Source organism: Xyrauchen texanus, chromosome 41 (assembly GCF_025860055.1).
Source record: "Xyrauchen texanus isolate HMW12.3.18 chromosome 41, RBS_HiC_50CHRs, whole genome shotgun sequence".
NCBI classification, from domain to species: domain Eukaryota; kingdom Metazoa; phylum Chordata; class Actinopteri; order Cypriniformes; family Catostomidae; genus Xyrauchen; species Xyrauchen texanus.
In genome coordinates, this window is record NC_068316.1 from 14,554,248 (window position 1) to 14,572,872 (window position 18,625).

Genomic DNA, 18,625 nt, shown 5'->3' on the forward strand with positions numbered 1-18,625 from the left:
TGTAATTATTTTTGAAGACATCCTCACTATGCAACATTTTTCACAATGCCTAAAACTTTTGCACAGTACTGTACGTAAGATTTAAAAATGCTATTAAGCTAAATTAGTTAACTAAAACATGCAGAAATAATCGGTAATACTTTACAATCAGGTTCTATTTGTTATATATAGTTCATGAACTAACAATGAACAATATTTTTCAGCATTTATAAACCTTGGTTAATGTTAATTTATGAAGAAAAATCTATTGTTCATTGTTAGTTGTTAAAATGGAAAAAGTAGCCGCACTATGCATATATTGTTTATTTTGCACAGACGCGTTATTGTTAGTTGTTAAAATACTATATCTTTTAATAATAAAAAAAAGGCTTTGTATTTATTTGTATGTGCTCATATTTAGCTTGGAGGAATATTCTGGGCTCAATACAAGTTAAGCTCAATCAGCAGCATTTGAGGCATAATGTTGATTACAGCAAAAAGAAAACAAATATTTAGACTCATCCCTCCTTTTCTCTCTCAAAAAAAAAAAAGCAAAAATCACAATGGAAATGAATGGCAAAAATGTGAAGCTTACAATTTTATAAAAGCACTTGCATTAATTCTTCTGTTAAAACTTATGTATTACTTGAGCTGTTATGTTGTTTGAAATGTAGTTTTTACAGGGTTTGTTGACATTATATTGTCATGGCAACGAAGTTGTAAAATTGTTTCTTCTAACTTTACACAGAAAAGGCTATCATTTTGAAAAAGTGAGTATTGTAACATTTACAGATTTGCCCCATTCACTTCCATTGTAAGTGCCTCACTGTAACCCAGATTTATTTAAAGAAAAGGAGGGAAAAGTCCAAATAAATATGTGCGGTAATAAACGTTATGCCACAAATGCTGTCGGTTGAGCTTAACTTCAACTGAAACTAGAATATTCCTTTTTACCAAGACAAAATAAATGCTGTGAAAATATTGTTCATTGTTAATTAATGTTAACTAATTCAACCTTATTGTAAAGTGTTATATTTACCAATATATAAATACACTGTAAAAATGTTTTGTCAGGTAGCCAATAAATGTGCTTCTTCTCATAAAATATAAATTAACTTGTATTATTCAAGTCAGAAATATGATAAATAATATGAGTGAATTAACCTTACTACTTAAGTTAACACTAATGAAAGTCATTTATATGGGTCATATCAGCAAAATATAGCTCCTAAAGGTAACACATCCACATCTGCACAGTGTATTTTGTATCGCTGGTTACAATTTAAACTACTTTCATAGACTTTTTTTGACATTACAAATTTATTTAGGACACAAACCTCTCTTATTAAACATATACTTGGCTTGGTTTTAATATAAATGAAGACACGTGTTGGGGTAATCTGTGGCTTGGTTGGTTCTTAAAATAGACAGGATTAGCCTTGTGAGCCATTGACTGAAAGAGAAGTTACAGGATTTATCCTCTACTTCAGATTGACAAAGAGAATATCCAGCCTACATGATACTTCTAATAAAAGAAAAGGAGGCCTTGTATATCACATTTGAGGAAGTGAAATAAGTACAACCTCAATTCTTGTACAATATTAAGTACTATTTTAATTATTGAAGTATTCCCTTTCTTTACAACATCATTAAACACTCTGAGGAACACTAAGTTAGGTAGAGGTTTTGCTAATAGAAGCTCCAAAGTCTTGACCTTGTCTATTAGTCCCCAAAGCCTCAGACAGTTTGTGAGATGAAGAGTAGAGCTTGTGAGTATATATGGCAGACTGGTAGAACAAAGCATTTTGAAATAGGACAGGACAGTAGCAAGCTGGCCTGGATTTGATTTGATAATATCATGTCAGTCTGGCTGAGAAATAATGGCATTACAGAAAACAGGTCAGTGGGTAACTGTCCATCCACAGATGTGCTGTCAATGTCTTGATATTACAGCAAGGCCTAGCAACAACTGATCCGGACGCATTCATCAACTGGAAAGCCCTATTGTACTGAAGTGTGCAAATGAAAGGCCTTGTATCTGCCAGAGTAGTTGTCAGTTAAGCTAGCTGAATTTACTTCCATGCTAGGCCAGTTTTATTTGGGGTTAGCTTAGGGGTATTATGCTTCAGTGAGAACAGCATAGTTTTTTTCTTCCAACAAATATGGACCAGCCACAGATTTGCACTCATAACAGATTGGGCTCAAATAGTAACATCGGTTGTATGACAAACAGGATGTTAGAGTCATGCACATGTATGTAAGTAATGGAAGATGCAGATGGTCTCTCACTTTTCAAAAATACAGATGGCATGTTTCCTGTAATGAAATGAACATTTCACTCAAAAGTCATGGACTTTAGATCAGCTGCAAGTTAGTCTCAGTCACCATTCACTTTCATTGCACCTTTTTTCCATACAATGAAAGTGAATGGAGACTGAGGCTGTCGGTCCCTTCTGCCAAACGTCTTATTTTGTGTTCCACAGAAAAATGTCATACAGGCTTTTTTTTACAGGTTTTGCCATGTCATTCGGCCCAGGAAGGGCTGTAATACACATTGACTCTTGTGCTAATGACCTTATTTACAGCATTACACCATGATGGTCTCAAAAGAACAGAGCACATGCTGGAACAATTATTGGGGAAATCCTGTGCCTGTTACACTGGACTGTCTATACAGATATGTAGTGAGATGAGGCAGCCCATGTGAAAAGTAAAAGTACAAATAAAATCTCAATGGCACCAACCTGGTTAAATAAAGGTTAAATAAAAAATGTAATCAACTTTTGAATTACCTCAAAGGCATTCCTCAGCATTGAAGCCACATTCTCCTAAATCTCTTCCTTTTATCAGTCAATACAGAATAATAGGAGTGGATTAGCCACCATTCTATCGCATTAGCTCCTTGAGCTTATGAAGTTAATTATTTGAAGTTTTTGCGAAGATCTTTCAAGTTTCAGTAATATGACTGTGTAGGTCTCAAGCTCTGGGAGGTGATGTCACTCAGGGACTTATGTTTGTGAGCAACTGCAAGGATTGGGCTGAGAAATGAAGAGGCAAGAGGCCTGTTCTTGTGTCACAGTGCAACTCTGTGTGATTAAACCCTTAAGGCCTACAAATTTATTGTAATTAACCCAGAACAGATGTCTTAGAGGTCACTGTAATTTGCCGGAATCAAATCTGAAACTTCATGTGGTTAGTGTTCATGTAACATTTTGTGTCTAACTGCTAAATGTATTTTAAGAAATGTTCTACAATTTATCATGACTGCCACAATTAAACTTGGCAACAATAGAACACTTAGTTTCTTGAGCTTTACAAAAATGCTTGCTCAAGGTTTGGTAGTCTTTAGAGCCCCTAAACTCCAAATAAACAACATAGAATAGTTTTGCATTCCTCACTTCTTAACACAAACTATTACATTCTCATTTAATTGACTTCATATGTAATTGTCCATTGTATTATTGTACACAAGAGTTCCCTTCCTGCATAACTGAGGAACAAGAGACAACTTGACTAATCATTCTTTCACAAAGTCTTATTCATGTATCTGCTATATTAGTTTTAGGCCTACTGAGTAAAGGGCAGTTCACACCAAACCACTTCCATTTGTATTCTTTCTACATTGTTTTTGCATGTAAACATGCACTAGTCAGACATCTTGACAGTTGTGCTGTGTGATTGCATGTCTGGTAAAAAAGAACAGCAACGTTTAAAAGCATGTCTCAGGAGACCTGCGTATTGTTAAATGCGTTGTGCTGTGTCTGGCTTTTGTAGTGCAAGAACACATTCTGTCTGAACGTCCCCTAATACTGAGAGACTCAGCGACGCTATCAAAACATTGCTTTGCTTGTGCATCTCCACCAGCCTGAATTACCAACATTTGTCCAACCAGTAAGGTGAATTTGGGGGAGGGACTATCTGTTTGTTCAACCAATGGAAGACTGAAGTGTTGGAGAAGTCTGTTTCAAAGCTATAGTAGCATGTATTACAATATGGGCACCGTAATTATAAAGGAATAGTCCGGGTTCAATACAAGCACAATCTCCCCCATATCCCCACGGAATCTACGCCCCCTGCTTGTATACAATTATATGCTTCACATTTTTGCTTTTAAACCCTCCAGAAATTATGTTAACACACATTGTTTATGTCTTGTGGCTATAATTTTGAAACAGTGCATATTTTTAAGTTTACAGATTGGCCCCAATTCTCTTTCATTGTAAGTGCCTCAATATAACCTCGATTTTTGCAGCTTCTTCTTTCTTTCTTTTTTCAAGAAAAGGAGGGACTAGTCAAAAATATTTATTGTGATAACATTATGCCACATTATGCTGTCGATTGAGCTTAACTTGTATTGAACCCGGAATTGTCCTTTAAAGGTCACCAGCTGGGTCAACGTTAGATAGAGTTTATTCAATTTCTGTTTGAGATAAAAAGATGCGTATGCTACTTACTCTCTTGTTTTTGTCAGTCTCGTGAACCTCCTCCTCCGTTACACCTTGTCTAATCATGAGTTTCACTTTAAGCGCGTTGTTATTGAGACACGCTTGATAAAACGACAACGGCGCGGGGCTCTCCGGTGAGGGTGTCCTCTCGGAGTCAGCAAAGTCATCGTCCGGTGGATAAAAGGAATCATCCGAGACGATACTTATGGTGTCCGGCAGTTCTGAGAAGTCTTCCAACTCATCGAAGTCTTCATCATCATACGGTCCGCACGAGCTGAAATACTCGTCATAATCACCGTCGTCCGCGCGATCAGGTGCTTCCTCCACAATAGTGGGATAGATTTTGGCAACATTGCCAACACTTTTAGAGTGTTTAACTTTTCCGGGAGATGAGCCTCCACCATCTCTGCTGTCTGTTATCAGAACCATTTAACTCCTCTAGGATAAAATCCTCAAGTCACGTGGATCAGATCATTTATAAATAAAGTTATCTCCCAAACGTTTACTATGCAAGCTGCGGTTCAAACGTTCTTTGACGTATCCTCGGAGTCAAATCATTTCGTCTCATATACATTATTATTCTCCAATTCGTGGTCATCAAATAATTCACCGTTGTCTCTAATAAACATATTGTATACCTTTTATAGCTCCTTTTGCAAATGCCAATCTAGTGTTCCCGAAGACAATCAGAAACTCATAAGGAAACAGAAATCTCCTTCGAATAGTTTGTTGCAGTTCCATGAAATGTGAATTTCAACAATTTCTTGACTTTCACAACTTCCCGTGAGAAAGTTTTCAGTTATCGGTACGATCCCAACACACATTAGCCTACTGAGTGTGGAAGCTGGACAATCCCCGAAGAAGTTAAAACGAGGAATATACGCATGTGCTACAAAACTCTGTCTCCATAATCCGATTAGATGTGCGCGCGCTCGCTCTCTCTCTCTCTCTCTCTCTCTCTCTCTCTCTCTCTCTCTCTCTCTCTCTCTCTCTCTCTTTCTTTCTTCTATCTATCCGCCTCTTTACGTATCCTATCATACCCGCCTGAAACTTTCTTTAATGTCAATCTTCAAATCTGACAAAAAATCTTTAATTTGTCACAATGTTGAGTTCTATGTAAATTAGTCATACAGCAGTTGTTTCTGGAAAGTACAAAGTTTTGTTTAACATCAAGGGTTTTTTTCTCTGCTCTGTTGCTGTGGCAGTTGGGGATGCCCCTGTATGAAGTCATTTATTACTGTTTCCAACACCAAGACGTTGAGATTACATTCTCAATTGTGTTAGTTTTGGTGACTTCAGAAACTGCAGATCTTTGATAGCCAGTGTCAGATTATTTTTAAACCATCCAAGTGATGTCATTCATTTCCAACCGGTCTTGAAAAGTCATAATAATAGTGTGTGATGGTGAAAACGTACAACTTTAATTCCAACTGAGAAAAATTAACTTAATTAATTAATTTACTTAAACCCTAAACCTAACCATAATTTCAATAGGAAAATCACTGTTGTGTTCCAGAAGTGTTCTTAAACCAAAAAATAAAAATGCTCTCACAATTTACTCTGATGCCATCCCAGATGTAAATGACTTACTTTCTTCTGCTGAACACAAAGATTTTTTTAGAAAAATATCTCATCTCTGTAGGTCCATACAATGCAAGTTAATGGTGGATAGAACTTTGCTCCAAAAAGCAAAATAAAGCAGCATAAAAGTAATCCATATGACTCCAGCGGTTTAATCCATATCTTCAGAACTGATATGATAGGTGTGGGTGAGAAACAGATCAATATTTAAGTCCTTTTCTACTATAAATTCTCCTCCCTGCCCAGTAGGTTGTGATATGCATTCGTGCGAATTGCCAAAAACAAAAGAAGAAAGTGAATGTGAGGATTGATTGTAAAAGTTCTAAATAATTTATCTGTTTCTCACCCACACTTATCAAATAGCTTCTTAAGATATGACTTTAACCACAGGAGTCTTATGGGTTTATTTTTTATGCTTTTTGGACCTTCAAAATTGTGTTACCCATTCACTGTGAGGACCAACAGAGCTGAGATATTCTTCTGAAAAATCTTCGTTTGTGGTCAGCAGAAGAAAGAAAGTCATACACATCTGGAATGGCATAAAAGTGGGTAAATGATGAGTGAATGTTCATTTAAGGGTGAACTATTCCTTTCAGCAAATGTAACAACACTCTGGTCTTCCATACCACTTACCTGTCTTACACTTAAAAATAACTTAATATTCAGCTTTTCTCTCCTATCTTAAGGAAGTTATAGGTACACACACATATTCTCACCAATGCCTTTCTAAATCACACATTATGGCAAATGCATGTCCTCTTTTACAAGCTCAGGCATCTTCCACAATTCTAACAACCCCATTTCCTCAGAATTCTCAGATAAGTGTCATAATTGCTGCGACTAATTAGTGTGTCGTTGTAGCCCTGAACAGCTGGGAGCTTGGGCTCCATTCCCTTTTTTTGCAGCTGTGATCTTATCACTCAAACACACAGCACAATAATCAATACAATTTTGTGCACTTGTGTTCAACCATCACATGTCAGACTTTGAGTAATTACAGTAACGTGCATTTAAAAAGTCAACTGTGCTGCCAAAATAAGTAATTATGTACAGTAACATGCATGACTGTCATTATATTACACTGGTATTCTGACAATATCACTATCCCATTGAGTTACATCAATGGACCCAAGCCATATATATATGGACTAGGATATTCCAGTGACCATGGCAGGCTTTTATGACTTTGGCTTTTATGGCTCTGTAGGGGTGGTCCTAAAGGTTATTTTGTCTTGCAAGACTGAGGCTAACTGAAGGTGTGAGTTTTTAGTAAGATATGATAAAGGAGAACAGACTTTGAGTCGCTTTGGAGACTCTCTGAAAATGCAGAAGCCATGCTGCTCCTTAGCTACTTTGGCTTAGACACTTACATTAGCTCAGCACTCTTGGCTGCTTAGGTTGATGAATCCCTAGAGAGCCAATCGAGAGAGGAGAGCGCCATGCTGAGTAAAAGTTAATCTGGAATCTATTCCTACATGTGCAATATATATATATATATATATATATATATATATATTACTGTAGGAAACAACATCCATTTTGCTGATGGGACTTTATCATCATTTTCTAAAAAGAAATTTAAAAATAAAATTAGCTTGATTACTAAGGGGTCAATCAGTTAATTCTATAGTGAAAATATGGAGAATGACCCTCATTAGCTGGTCTGCAAAGATAGAGTTCATCCTTTTGGTTCCAAATTAGGCCATAGCCTATTTCCATTCCTCTAAAAGGTTAATAATCAGACCAACTGTATGACTGTTGCCCAATAATGTGCCAGAAGCACTGCTTCTCCACACTGCAAAACAAATGTGCAGTACAAAACAAGGACCATAATGTGATTTAAATCCTGTCACTGTTTTCTGTAAACAGATGTGTGCACGTTTGTTTTTGTGTGTGCGAGATGGATATGCCTCTATATTGGGAAAGATATGACATAATTTAAGTAATAAACCTGGTCACAACAGAATTTGCTAAACAAATGTGTGGTACAAAACAAGACACTAATGCGTTTTAGTTTTATGTCACTGTTTTTGATGTAAACAGAGTTTATGTGCAAATTTGTGTTTCAGGTTTTGCCTAAAAATGTCCCCACAAGGTTAGTAAAACATGAAATGTGGACCAGCCAAAAAAGTTAATCGTGTGTAAGACATCCAAATTTGTTATTTCTTTCAGACATACTGCCATGATTACATTTTGATATAAGTAATGAACAAATAATTAATAATTAAATGAGTGAAATTAACCTTAAAAATAACAAATAAGAAAAAAGGTTTTAGATAGAAACGTTTCTTTGCTGCTTGCATTTATTAATTTTTTTTTAAAGTATAGCTTATTTTTTCCCCAACTCCCCTTATTTTCAGCAGAAGTTCTTGACATGGATGTGCGTTTGGTTTTCTCGAATAAAATACGATTAAAATAAAATAATGCCCTCTAACGTGACTGGCTGGACATGTTTTTATTTTATATAAACTCTATTATTCAGATTTAATAGGTATCGGTAAACAGCGTTCAGTTGATGTATTGTCAGTGGTAAAACCTTTATAAACACATTGCAGATCGGTGCGTAAACAAAACAATGGGGTGGAAAAAAGAAAAATCCTGCACACATTCATACAGATTTTAAATCTATGATATCTTACACCATCTTTAGGCATTCTATCAATTCTTTGATGACTGTTCCTGTTGCAAGGGAAGTATCACTGTACAGTTGGATGATACTCGAGAAGTTTCTCCAATGACGATGGAGATGAGCTCAACCGAAGCAGGGAAGGTGGTGAGAAGGAAGAAACATGAACAGACTTTTTTTTTACACTAAAGCTTCATGTCAAACCATTTTTATTGACCTCTTGGACTGCTTAGTTAAAAAAATAACCTCTGATGAAAGCAAAGATGACTGTAAATTCCAATATTTTGGAAAATCAATAATATCAATATCATGCATGCACTCCATAAAAATCTTTTATTACTGTTTGCATACCAGCCACAAAATGAGCTTCAGTTAATGTTCACATCAACCATTAGAGAGTGTGGCATGATCGTTGGTGCCAGATGGTTTGAGTATTTCTGTAACTGCTGATCTCCTGGGATTTCCACAAAACAGTCTCTATTTTGGTGGCACAATGGGGACCTACACAATATAAGCCAGGCAGTTTTAATATTGTGGATGATCAGTGTATGTTAAAAGCTTCCTATTCTCATTTACTAGTGAGTCTGAAGCTTTCCTTATGTGGCATTTTCATGGGTGTGGATTATGATAATTGCAAACATGCATGCATGCTCTATTCACAAATGTTTGGAATTCAATAACATACACAAGTTTTACTAACAAATCTGGGGAATATGAAGCGTTCGTAAATCCAGCGGAAAGTTCTCGGGAAGCTCCATTTTACTTGGAAATTACTCCCAATTATTTTGTATATTTATGAAATTGTGATGAATGAATGAGGCCCATATTGACTTTCATGTATAAAAACAACAGAATTCAATGGAAAGTCCACCAGTGTGTGTGAATGTGTATGTGTGGTATGCCTCTTTTTTTTTTAAAGATATAAGCATAAATTTGGTCACAACGCATTTTGATGTGGAGACACATGTACCAACCACAGTGGATAATGGCTTAGGTTTAAAATACTCAAACACAATGGGACATCTGTGATTCACAATCAAAACTGAAAGCAAAACAAAATTTTCATGCAAATCAAACTCATATTACAAACACCTAAAATTGTAGTGGCTCTATTTAGGCTTTAGCTTTTACTTTTGTTATATAATTCCAGGCCAACTAGATTTTAAGGATTTATTTAGGTTAAAAATACATTTACATAAAAATAACAACAAAATACAGCAAACACAGTAACTCTGATCCATATATAATGTTTTGGGCATGTTCTGTAGTGTTGTAGGTATCTACAAGAACATTAAGTCTGCATATGAGGATCATCTGTTCTGGAATTCTACATGCTGCAGAGGCTTGTAAAATGTGAAGGTTGCACCATTCCACCATGGTGTTCTCTGAAAGCAGGAAAAACAAAGTAGAAAATACATTTAAATAAATGTCATGTCTAATCATGTTTCCTCAGCATGACAAGAGAGTGCTGCATCCAAGTTTGGATCTTGTGAAATAGAATATGTTGTTTGTTTGTTCCCACTTATTTGCTTACTAACATCCTCTTTCTCACATAATCTTTCTTTCATTTTTACTAGCTTAAGAGTTTAAATTATTATTATTATCAATATTATCATTAACAATTACCAAATTACATTATAGGCACTTTAGTCCTTTATATAGTTAATGCACTGTAAGAACTGTGACATATACAAAGATGAGCCAAAACATTATGACCACCTGCCTAATCTGTTGTTGGTCATCCACCTCCACGTGCTGTCAAAACAGCACCAACTTGCAGAGGCATGGCCTCTACAAGACCCCTGAAGGTGTCCTTTGGTATCTGGCACCAGCAGATCATTAGCAGCAGATCCTTCAATTCCGGTAAGTTGCGAGGTGGAGCTGCCATGGATCGAACTTGTTGGTCCAGCTCATCCCACAGATGCACATTCAAATTGAGATCTGGGGAATTTGGAGGCCAGGGCAACACCTTGAACTCTTCATTGTGTTCCTCAAACCATTCCCGAACAATGTGTGCAGGGTGCATTATTCTGCTGAAAGAGGTCACTGCCATCAGGGAATACCATTGCTATGAAGGGGTGTTCCTTGTCTGTAAAGATGTTTAGGTAGTTGGCACGTATCAAATGAATGTCCACATGAATGGCCAGACCAGAGCATCACACTCCCTCCACTTGCTTTTTGTATTCCCACATTGCACCCTGGTGCCATCACTTCCCTAGGTAAATGGAGCACATGTAAACGGCCTTCCATGTGATAATGATAAAGAAAATTGGACTAATCGGACCAGGTGACCTTCTTCCACTCCTCCAAGGTCCAGTTTAGATGCTCACGTACCCATTGTAGGTGCTTTCATCATGGACACTCTGACCAGTCTGCAGCTATGCAGCCTCATACGCAACAGGATGCAATGCACTGTGTGTTGTAACACATTCCTCCCATAACCATCATTACAATTTTCTTTAACTTGGCCCACAGTAGACCTTCTGTCGGTTTGGACCAGACAGGATAGCCTTTGTTGCCCTCATGCATCAATGAGCCTTGGGCTCCCAACACCCTGTTGCCGGTTTGTTCCTCCTCGGACAACTGTCTTTACTCCTGCCCATTTCTCCCGCATTCAACATGTTGACTATGAGAACTGATTGTTAGCTTACCATCTAATCTACCAAGGCCTTGACATGTGGCCTTGTTAGGAGATGATCAACGTTATTCACTTCATAATGTTTTGGCTCATCAGTGTTTTATTTGGTTGCATGGTTTAGAAGGTGAAATTTGCATAACGACTAGTGATGCCCATTCAAATTAATTATTAGAAGTGTAAAAGGAGCTTAAAAATTAGACTATAATAACAGCTTGATTAAAATAGGGTCAATTAGTTACTTTTGTTTAAGCCTTCAAAGCAGGACTGCAAAGTACCTTCTGATGTGTTGTCTGGGTGGTAATTAAATAGACTAAATTAATGTTCTACTTAAGAATTTGTACAGATGAAGTCAGATGTTCACGTACACTTAGGTTGAAGTCGTTAAAACTAATTTTTTTCACCCCTACACAGACTTAATATCAGCAAACCACAGTTTTGGCAAGTTCTTTAGAACATCTACTTTGTGCATGACACAAGTAATGTTTTCAACAATTGTTTACAGACAAATTGTTTCTGACTATATCACAATTCTAGTGGGTCAGAACTTTACATACACTAAGCAAACAATAGTATGCAAATATAAACACCATGGCATGCAGCCATCATACCGCTCAGGAAGGAGATGCATTCTGTCTCCTAGAGATGAACGTAGCTTGGTGCAAAAAAGAGCAAATCAGTCCTAGAACAACAGCAAAGGACTTTGTGAAAATGCTGGAGGAAACAGGTATATAAGTATCTATATCCACAGTAAAACCATCCCTGTATTGACATAACCTAAAATGCTGCTCAGCAACAACCATAAAAAAGCCAGATTATAGTTTGCAAGTGCACATGGGGACAAATATATTAGTTTTGGAGAAATGTCCTCTGGTCTAATTAAACAAAATGTTACTGTTTGGCCATAATGATCATCGTTATGTTTGGAGGAAAAAAGGTGAGGCTTGCAAGCTGAAGAACACCATCCTAACTGTGAAGCATGGAGGTGGCATTATCATGTTGTGGACGTGCTTTGCTGCAGGAGGGACTGGTGCACTTCACAGAATAGATGGCATCAATATGAAGGAAAATTATGTGGATATATTGAAGCAACATCTCAAGACATCAGCCAGGAAGTTAAAGCCTGGTCGCAAATGGGTCTTTCAAATATAAAATGACCCCATGCATACCTCCAAAGATGTGGCAAAATGGCTTAAGTACAACAAAGTCATGGTATTGGAGTGGCCATCACAAAGCCATGACATCAATCCGGCAGAACTGAAAAAGCGTGTGCAAGTAAGGAGGCCAACAAACCTGACTCGGTTACACCAATTCAGTCTGGTGGAATGGGCCAAAATTCCAGCAACTTATTGTGAGAAGCTTGTGGAAGGCTACCCAAAATGTTTGACCCAAGTTAAACAATTTAAAGGCAATGCAACAAAATACTAACAAAGTATATGTAAACTTCTGACACACTGGGAATGTGATAAAAGTATAAAAGCTGAAATAAATCATTCTCTACTATTATTCTGTCATTTCATATATTATTTTTTTTTGCCCTCCACCCCACCGAGATCAAGAACCACATTATAGCGATCACGAGGAGGTTAACCCAACATGACTCTACCCACCCTAGCAACCGGGCCAATTGGTTGCTTAGGATGCCTGACTGGAGACACTCAGCACGCCCCTGAATTCAAACTTGCGACTCAAGGTGTGGTAGTCAGCATCTTTAATTGCTGATCTACCCAGGTCCACATTACATTTAACATTCTTAAAATAAAGTAGTGATCCTAACTGAACTAAGACAGGGAATGTTTACTACAATTAAATGTCAGGAATTGTGAAAAAAAAAAAAAATGACTGTTTAAATGTATTTGGCTAAGGTGTATGTAAACTTCTGACTTCAACTGTATATTTACAAAGAGTTTGATGTACAGTACACCATGTGGTGTCATAAAGCAGGCAGCATTTAAATACACAGTAATGTGGGACACCGTTAATGAGATGCAATATTAAGTATAGGCTATTGAACGAAAACGGCCTTCCACATACTACACCAGGAGAATTCGCTATGACCGTATTCAAGGTCATTAAATAATTGCTGATTATGACAGCACTATTCATGTCTTTCACTTTATAGAAAATCATTTGAATGCAGAGTTAATTTCCTGCCATCAACTCTTAAAAGCAACATAGCATCCAATGAAGGCAAGAAAGCTACACATTTACACTGGGTCTCATTACTATGAACAGCCTTTTGTTAATTTCTCATTTGAATTGAGAAAACTTCACTACAGCTTTCCTATTTAACATCTTTATATAAACGCTATTTTCCCTTGTCTTACAAAATGTTACGCTAAAATATGAATGCTACGGATTAAATCACGTTTCTTAAAACAGAACTGAAAAATGCAGTTGCAGTTGGTAGGCTTTTAAAGTGTGACAACAAAAATCAGTCATTAACGTGCAGTAACAAAACCTAACCCACAGGACCCAAATGCTCACACATGCACAGCAAATTCCTGGTAATGTTTCAGCTATCAAAGATTGTACCTTCAAATCATGAGTCAAGACAATGGTTTTGTTTTCTGTCTGAAAATGCAACTTTATCCAGCTGTTTTATGCTATTTGAAATCTACATTGCCTTATGGCTTCATGTGATGATTTAAGTCATATTAAATATTTACCTTTTCAATAATTTTTTAGAGTAGTTTTGAAACATAAAACAGTTTTTTGCTTTTTACAAATGAGAGACAAATACAGAAGGTTGTAATTTCAAATATGTAAATCCTAACAAATAAGACCTGAAAGAGCTTCAAGCTTCAATGTCAAAGCTATTAATTTAATTCCTTATCACTTGTCCTCCTAAAATACCTTTCTGGCAACCGAAATAAAGCAGGAACGAAATTCCTTACCCTTTACCCTTCAGTTAATCAATGCTCTTCACATTCCTCAACTCCTCACAAACTATGTGCTGTCAGAATGATTGAGCATATTTTTTGTCTCTGCAGAAATTGTTCACTTTAATCATACCGTTTTGGTTTTTCCTGAGAATACGTAAAACACTGATAGAAACAAATATTCATGGTTTAAAATTGTTTTAAGTTTACAGTAAATTGCTATAAATTATTAAATGTGTGCAGGTTTGGGAGGGGTACTTTTAAAATGTATTCCACTACAGATTACAGAACACATGCTATAAAAAGTAATTTGCAACGTATTTGATTAGATTACTAATAAGGTCATTAACATAATCTAAATACTTTGAATTACTTCAGCACTGTCAGATTTTTTTACTTGATTTGGCTATAAAAAAAGTTAATAACAAGTTAAAAAAAAAACATCTGCCAGTACAGCAAGACAAAATACACTTATATTAAACAAACATTTTCTGAAAAAAGCCCAAATATCTTATACAAAGAAAATGTATCTTGTTTTAAGCATTTAAAAACATTTTAGATATTTTTTTACAAGAAAACAATTCATAAATTATCATCAAGAATATTATTTTTGCAGTATATCTTGGCCCTAATATAAAAGGTCTTACTAGAGAAAAAATATATATAAATGATTAAACGTGGATTTTATTGATAAAAAAAAATATTTTTAAATTAATTGTGGCTGGTAACATGTGCATGTTATGGAGCTAGAAATAGCATTTTAGCTTAGCATAAAGCAAAATGTTCACATGACAATTACACTTAAACCACACAAAGTGTACACAATTAAATTTTCTTCTGATCATATGTGGATTCTCAATGAGGCTCTCAAAGGGAAAGTTCTTCAATGATGTCACAGCCAGCTTTTCACTCATAACAGTGTGAGAGTGCCCTCTGTCTGCTAGTATGAATGTAACATGACAAGAAAGTGTTTCACCGATGTTCAAATGCTCCACGGGTAGGATGATTGCAAAGTTAATTTGCAAACAAAATGCAAAGTAATCTCTTCAGTAATCAAAATACTTTTTTAATGTAACTGTATTCTGATTACTAACAATTTTAAATATGTAATCCTGTTACATGTATTTCGTTACTCCCCAACCCTGTATGTGTGTGTATCTGTGTACTCACGCAATCTCCTGTAGATTGAGCAGGAAGCTGTCAGTCTGTTCTTTAGGAATTTCTCCATCCAGATGGGCAAGGTATGTGTACAGACTCCGAAATGTGTCAAAAGGAATCTGGGCTGCATCACCTTCGTGCTCCTCTGTAAGTATCTCACAGGCATGTTTCAAAGCACTCTTGATGGTCTGTGGAAACAGTAGTATGGTGGGCGCTCTTTCAAAGATACATTTTTTCCCCTAACAATTAGCTTACTTTGAATGAATTTGGACTATCGCTGCATCTCTTTACTTATTTTACATGTACAAAATGTAAACAATTAAGATGTATGAATATCATTGCATTAGATAACAAAATATTAAACAAGTTTAAATCTGAAAACAAATGATGCAGACCTTTTCTCAGAACTAACTTCACTTCTCTAAAACATTTTTGTAATTACTTAACCCACAAGTTCATTTCTAGAGAATATATTACCATCAGGTTTACACAGGTGCCCCTTTTTATATAAAAAACACTTTGTTTAACATGATCATATCAAATGCAATGACACTGATGCATTTTTAAGTGTGGCTTCAGTGGGCTATAGTCTATAAAACTATTTAATACTGTATACAACTTTCACTCAGTACTGTACATTTTCACACACACTTTTTTGTTTTCTTTTTTGCATTATACTTTCACTGAGATGTCAGCAATTTTGTAACTGGCGGAATGACCAATTGTGTTAGCGGCTAATTGCCAAGTACCAACCAATTAATCAGTCTGGCCAATATATTAGTCTAGTATATTCATTAATTATTTTTTTATAATTTAATAATAAGTCAATTGTCCCTGCTCAAATGAACAATAAAAGGATTTAAAATGCAACACTGCCATCCAGAGTCAGTCAGCAAGATTACATAAGACATACCTCTACTTATTACATCTACATTCATCTACATCAAAGCCATCACCACATCATTTCATTAATGTATTGTTTTATTTATCATTAGATATGGCCACTCACCCCACCCAAAGCACTGCATCCCAAGGCAAGAAACTGCATCCAATCGAAATTTTCATCGAAGTTACCAACGGCAAGGATTGTGTCCAGCTGTTCAATAGGCAAACACAGACCTTTCCACTTCTGAAGAAGCTCTTCTTTTGTAAAGATTTCTTTATGTGCAAGCTAAAGAAGACAGAAAGCTCATTAAAAAAAACAGATGCATAAATGTTACAGCATCCTATGTGATACTGAATCTTACCTGTTGATGAAGGATCTTCAGAAGGCCTGGCGTAAGTCCTGTGTCAGTTTTCTGAGTTGCCATTGGCATTTCGAGCCTCTCTTTGACTGGTAGAGCCTCACCTTTTGACAGTGCTGAAAAATATCTGAAGGAGACATTTTATATCATATTTGCATTGTATTATAAAACATACATTAGCTGAAAATGTTATACATGAAACATAATATTGCTACTTAAACATAAAAATCAACTGTCAGGACAAATGAATGAGTAAACAAAGCGCCACACTTACTCGGTTGCCCATTCAAGCACATCACATGGTTGTGTCCTGATTGCAGCTTTTGTGAACTGCTTTAAAATATCAGGCAGCTCTGGGGGAATGTTGATCTGCTGGGCGCAGTACATTGTTTCAGGAGGCGGCATTACTTTGGTTTGTGCTTTGAACTACTGACAAGAGGAATCCTAGCATGGAAATTAGTTTTAGGCAGTTAAAATAAATACCAGGCATTTATGAAGGTAAAACAGCAAGGTAACACTACAATAAGGTTTCATACATTAACATTAGTTAATGAATTAAGTATAATGAACTAACAATGAACAATATAATTTTTACATAATTTATTCATGTTAATAAAAATAAAATTGTTCATTGTTTATGTTAGTTAGTGCATTAATGTTAACAAATAAACATTTTAATTTTTAATGCTGCAAAAGTATTGTTCATTGTTAGTTTGTTAAATAATGTGAAAAACTTGTAGTGTTACAGAGTAAACTATCAGCATCCTTTCCTTTTTACGAACTAACTACACACTTGTATGACTAGAAAATTAATTTCAAGATAACTTAATACTGACATAAAAATGACATACCACTTTAAGATAATTTAAAATACAGAATTGTGGTTCAGATCCTCTTAATAAATACAATATAAGCAAAAGTCGGACCTTTGCGTCGAAATAGTTTTTCTTCTCATGAGGAAAAAACGACTTGCACCTTTTTTCACAGCAATGTTTGTTTGTAGACGTCACCTAGAAACCAAACAGGCCTCAGACAACTGATTGGTCAAAGCAACCATGGGGGTGGTAACTAAAGGCTGGGCTAAATAAAGATTTTCTAGCAAATCAGTCCACTAGCGGCCATTTTTGGAACGCACCAGGGAAGCTATTTCCAGTCATGGAAGTGCAGCTCCAATCTACTTGAATGTGGAAATTACGGTCAAGATTACGATCAAAGAACATATTTACAATCAACTGTCAAATCTGACAACACTGGTATCATAATTTGTGCTTCTTTACCTTAGATTATGCTTTAAAATGCTTTATAATTTTTTTTAAAAAGCGTGTATATCTAATGCACATGCGCGTTCTCGAGTTGATTGACAGGCGATGGATGTATCTAAAAGGTGAGTGGTTCTTTTACATGTAAGGCGGGACTTCCTTTCTACAATAGTTGGGAGTCTTAAATTCTCCCATCGTCCGCGCTATTTTTTAAACTTGCGCTAGAGCTCCACGTTTTTAGATTTAAAAAAATATGTCAAGACACCTGCGTTCTGTTTCATTCGTTGCGCTGCGTCTTGTAACGTATAACGTGTTCGGTATGAACGGCCCCTTACTATCCTTTTCTGTTTACATTTGTAACGGTACATTCTCTTCTTCCATTCACTATATCTGCTTTAAATTGTCTACTGTAAACATTGCAACCAGTTAAGATGAGATGAGAAGGTTTCGCCGTGAGCACGACACTTGAACTTCGGATCCGAGTTTACAGCATATGCGAACCAAAATTTTGCTTGAGGTTGTTGACACTTTAGACCTCCCTTTTCCTCTTGACTTGAGTGCTCCATATGTGTCAGGAAATATTTGGAAAGCAGCTACTTTGTAAAACTATATAGTAAAACAATGGATGTTCAAAGATATTTAGCACGCTCCGGCTTTTCGGGTCCTTGTCCGACGACGTTCTCCTCTCGGTCCCGGTGTTTTGTCGAAGTCTGTTTCCCCCCTAGCCCCGCCCCCGTCCAAATGACGAAGGAGGTGCGCGCTCCAAAAAAGCTCGTACCACTGAGGGCTTAAAACTAAAGTTCCCTTCTACTCAGT

General features: G+C 36.3%; 2 protein-coding genes across 4 annotated transcripts in view; both read right to left on the bottom strand.

The window, feature by feature from the left end:
• The window catches only part of LOC127634068 (ankyrin repeat domain-containing protein 33B-like), an 18,111-nt gene extending 12,792 nt beyond the window's left edge, over window positions 1-5,319 (bottom strand). Inside the window, exon 1 of the mRNA XM_052113480.1 lies at window positions 4,434-5,319. Within this exon, the coding sequence (XP_051969440.1) occupies window positions 4,434-4,853 (420 nt within the window). The 5' untranslated portion in view covers window positions 4,854-5,319. The remainder of the gene's footprint in view (window positions 1-4,433) is intronic.
• ropn1l (rhophilin associated tail protein 1-like) overlaps window positions 1-18,534 on the bottom strand; it is a 25,160-nt gene extending 6,626 nt beyond the window's left edge. The window contains exons 1-6 of one of the 3 annotated variants that reach the window (XM_052113482.1): window positions 17,402-18,534; window positions 16,825-16,994; window positions 16,554-16,677; window positions 16,316-16,477; window positions 15,319-15,494; window positions 8,594-10,016 (exon numbers count right to left, since the gene is read on the bottom strand). In XM_052113482.1, coding sequence (XP_051969442.1) covers window positions 9,959-10,016; window positions 15,319-15,494; window positions 16,316-16,477; window positions 16,554-16,677; window positions 16,825-16,955 — 651 coding nt within the window. In that variant the 5' untranslated portion in view covers window positions 16,956-16,994; window positions 17,402-18,534 and the 3' untranslated portion in view covers window positions 8,594-9,958. Of the gene's footprint in view, window positions 1-8,593; window positions 10,017-15,318; window positions 15,495-16,315; window positions 16,478-16,553; window positions 16,678-16,824 lie in introns of those variants that run through there. The other 2 variants (XM_052113481.1, XM_052113483.1) reach the window with 2 other exon arrangements.
• Window positions 18,535-18,625: the final 91 nt, after the last annotated feature.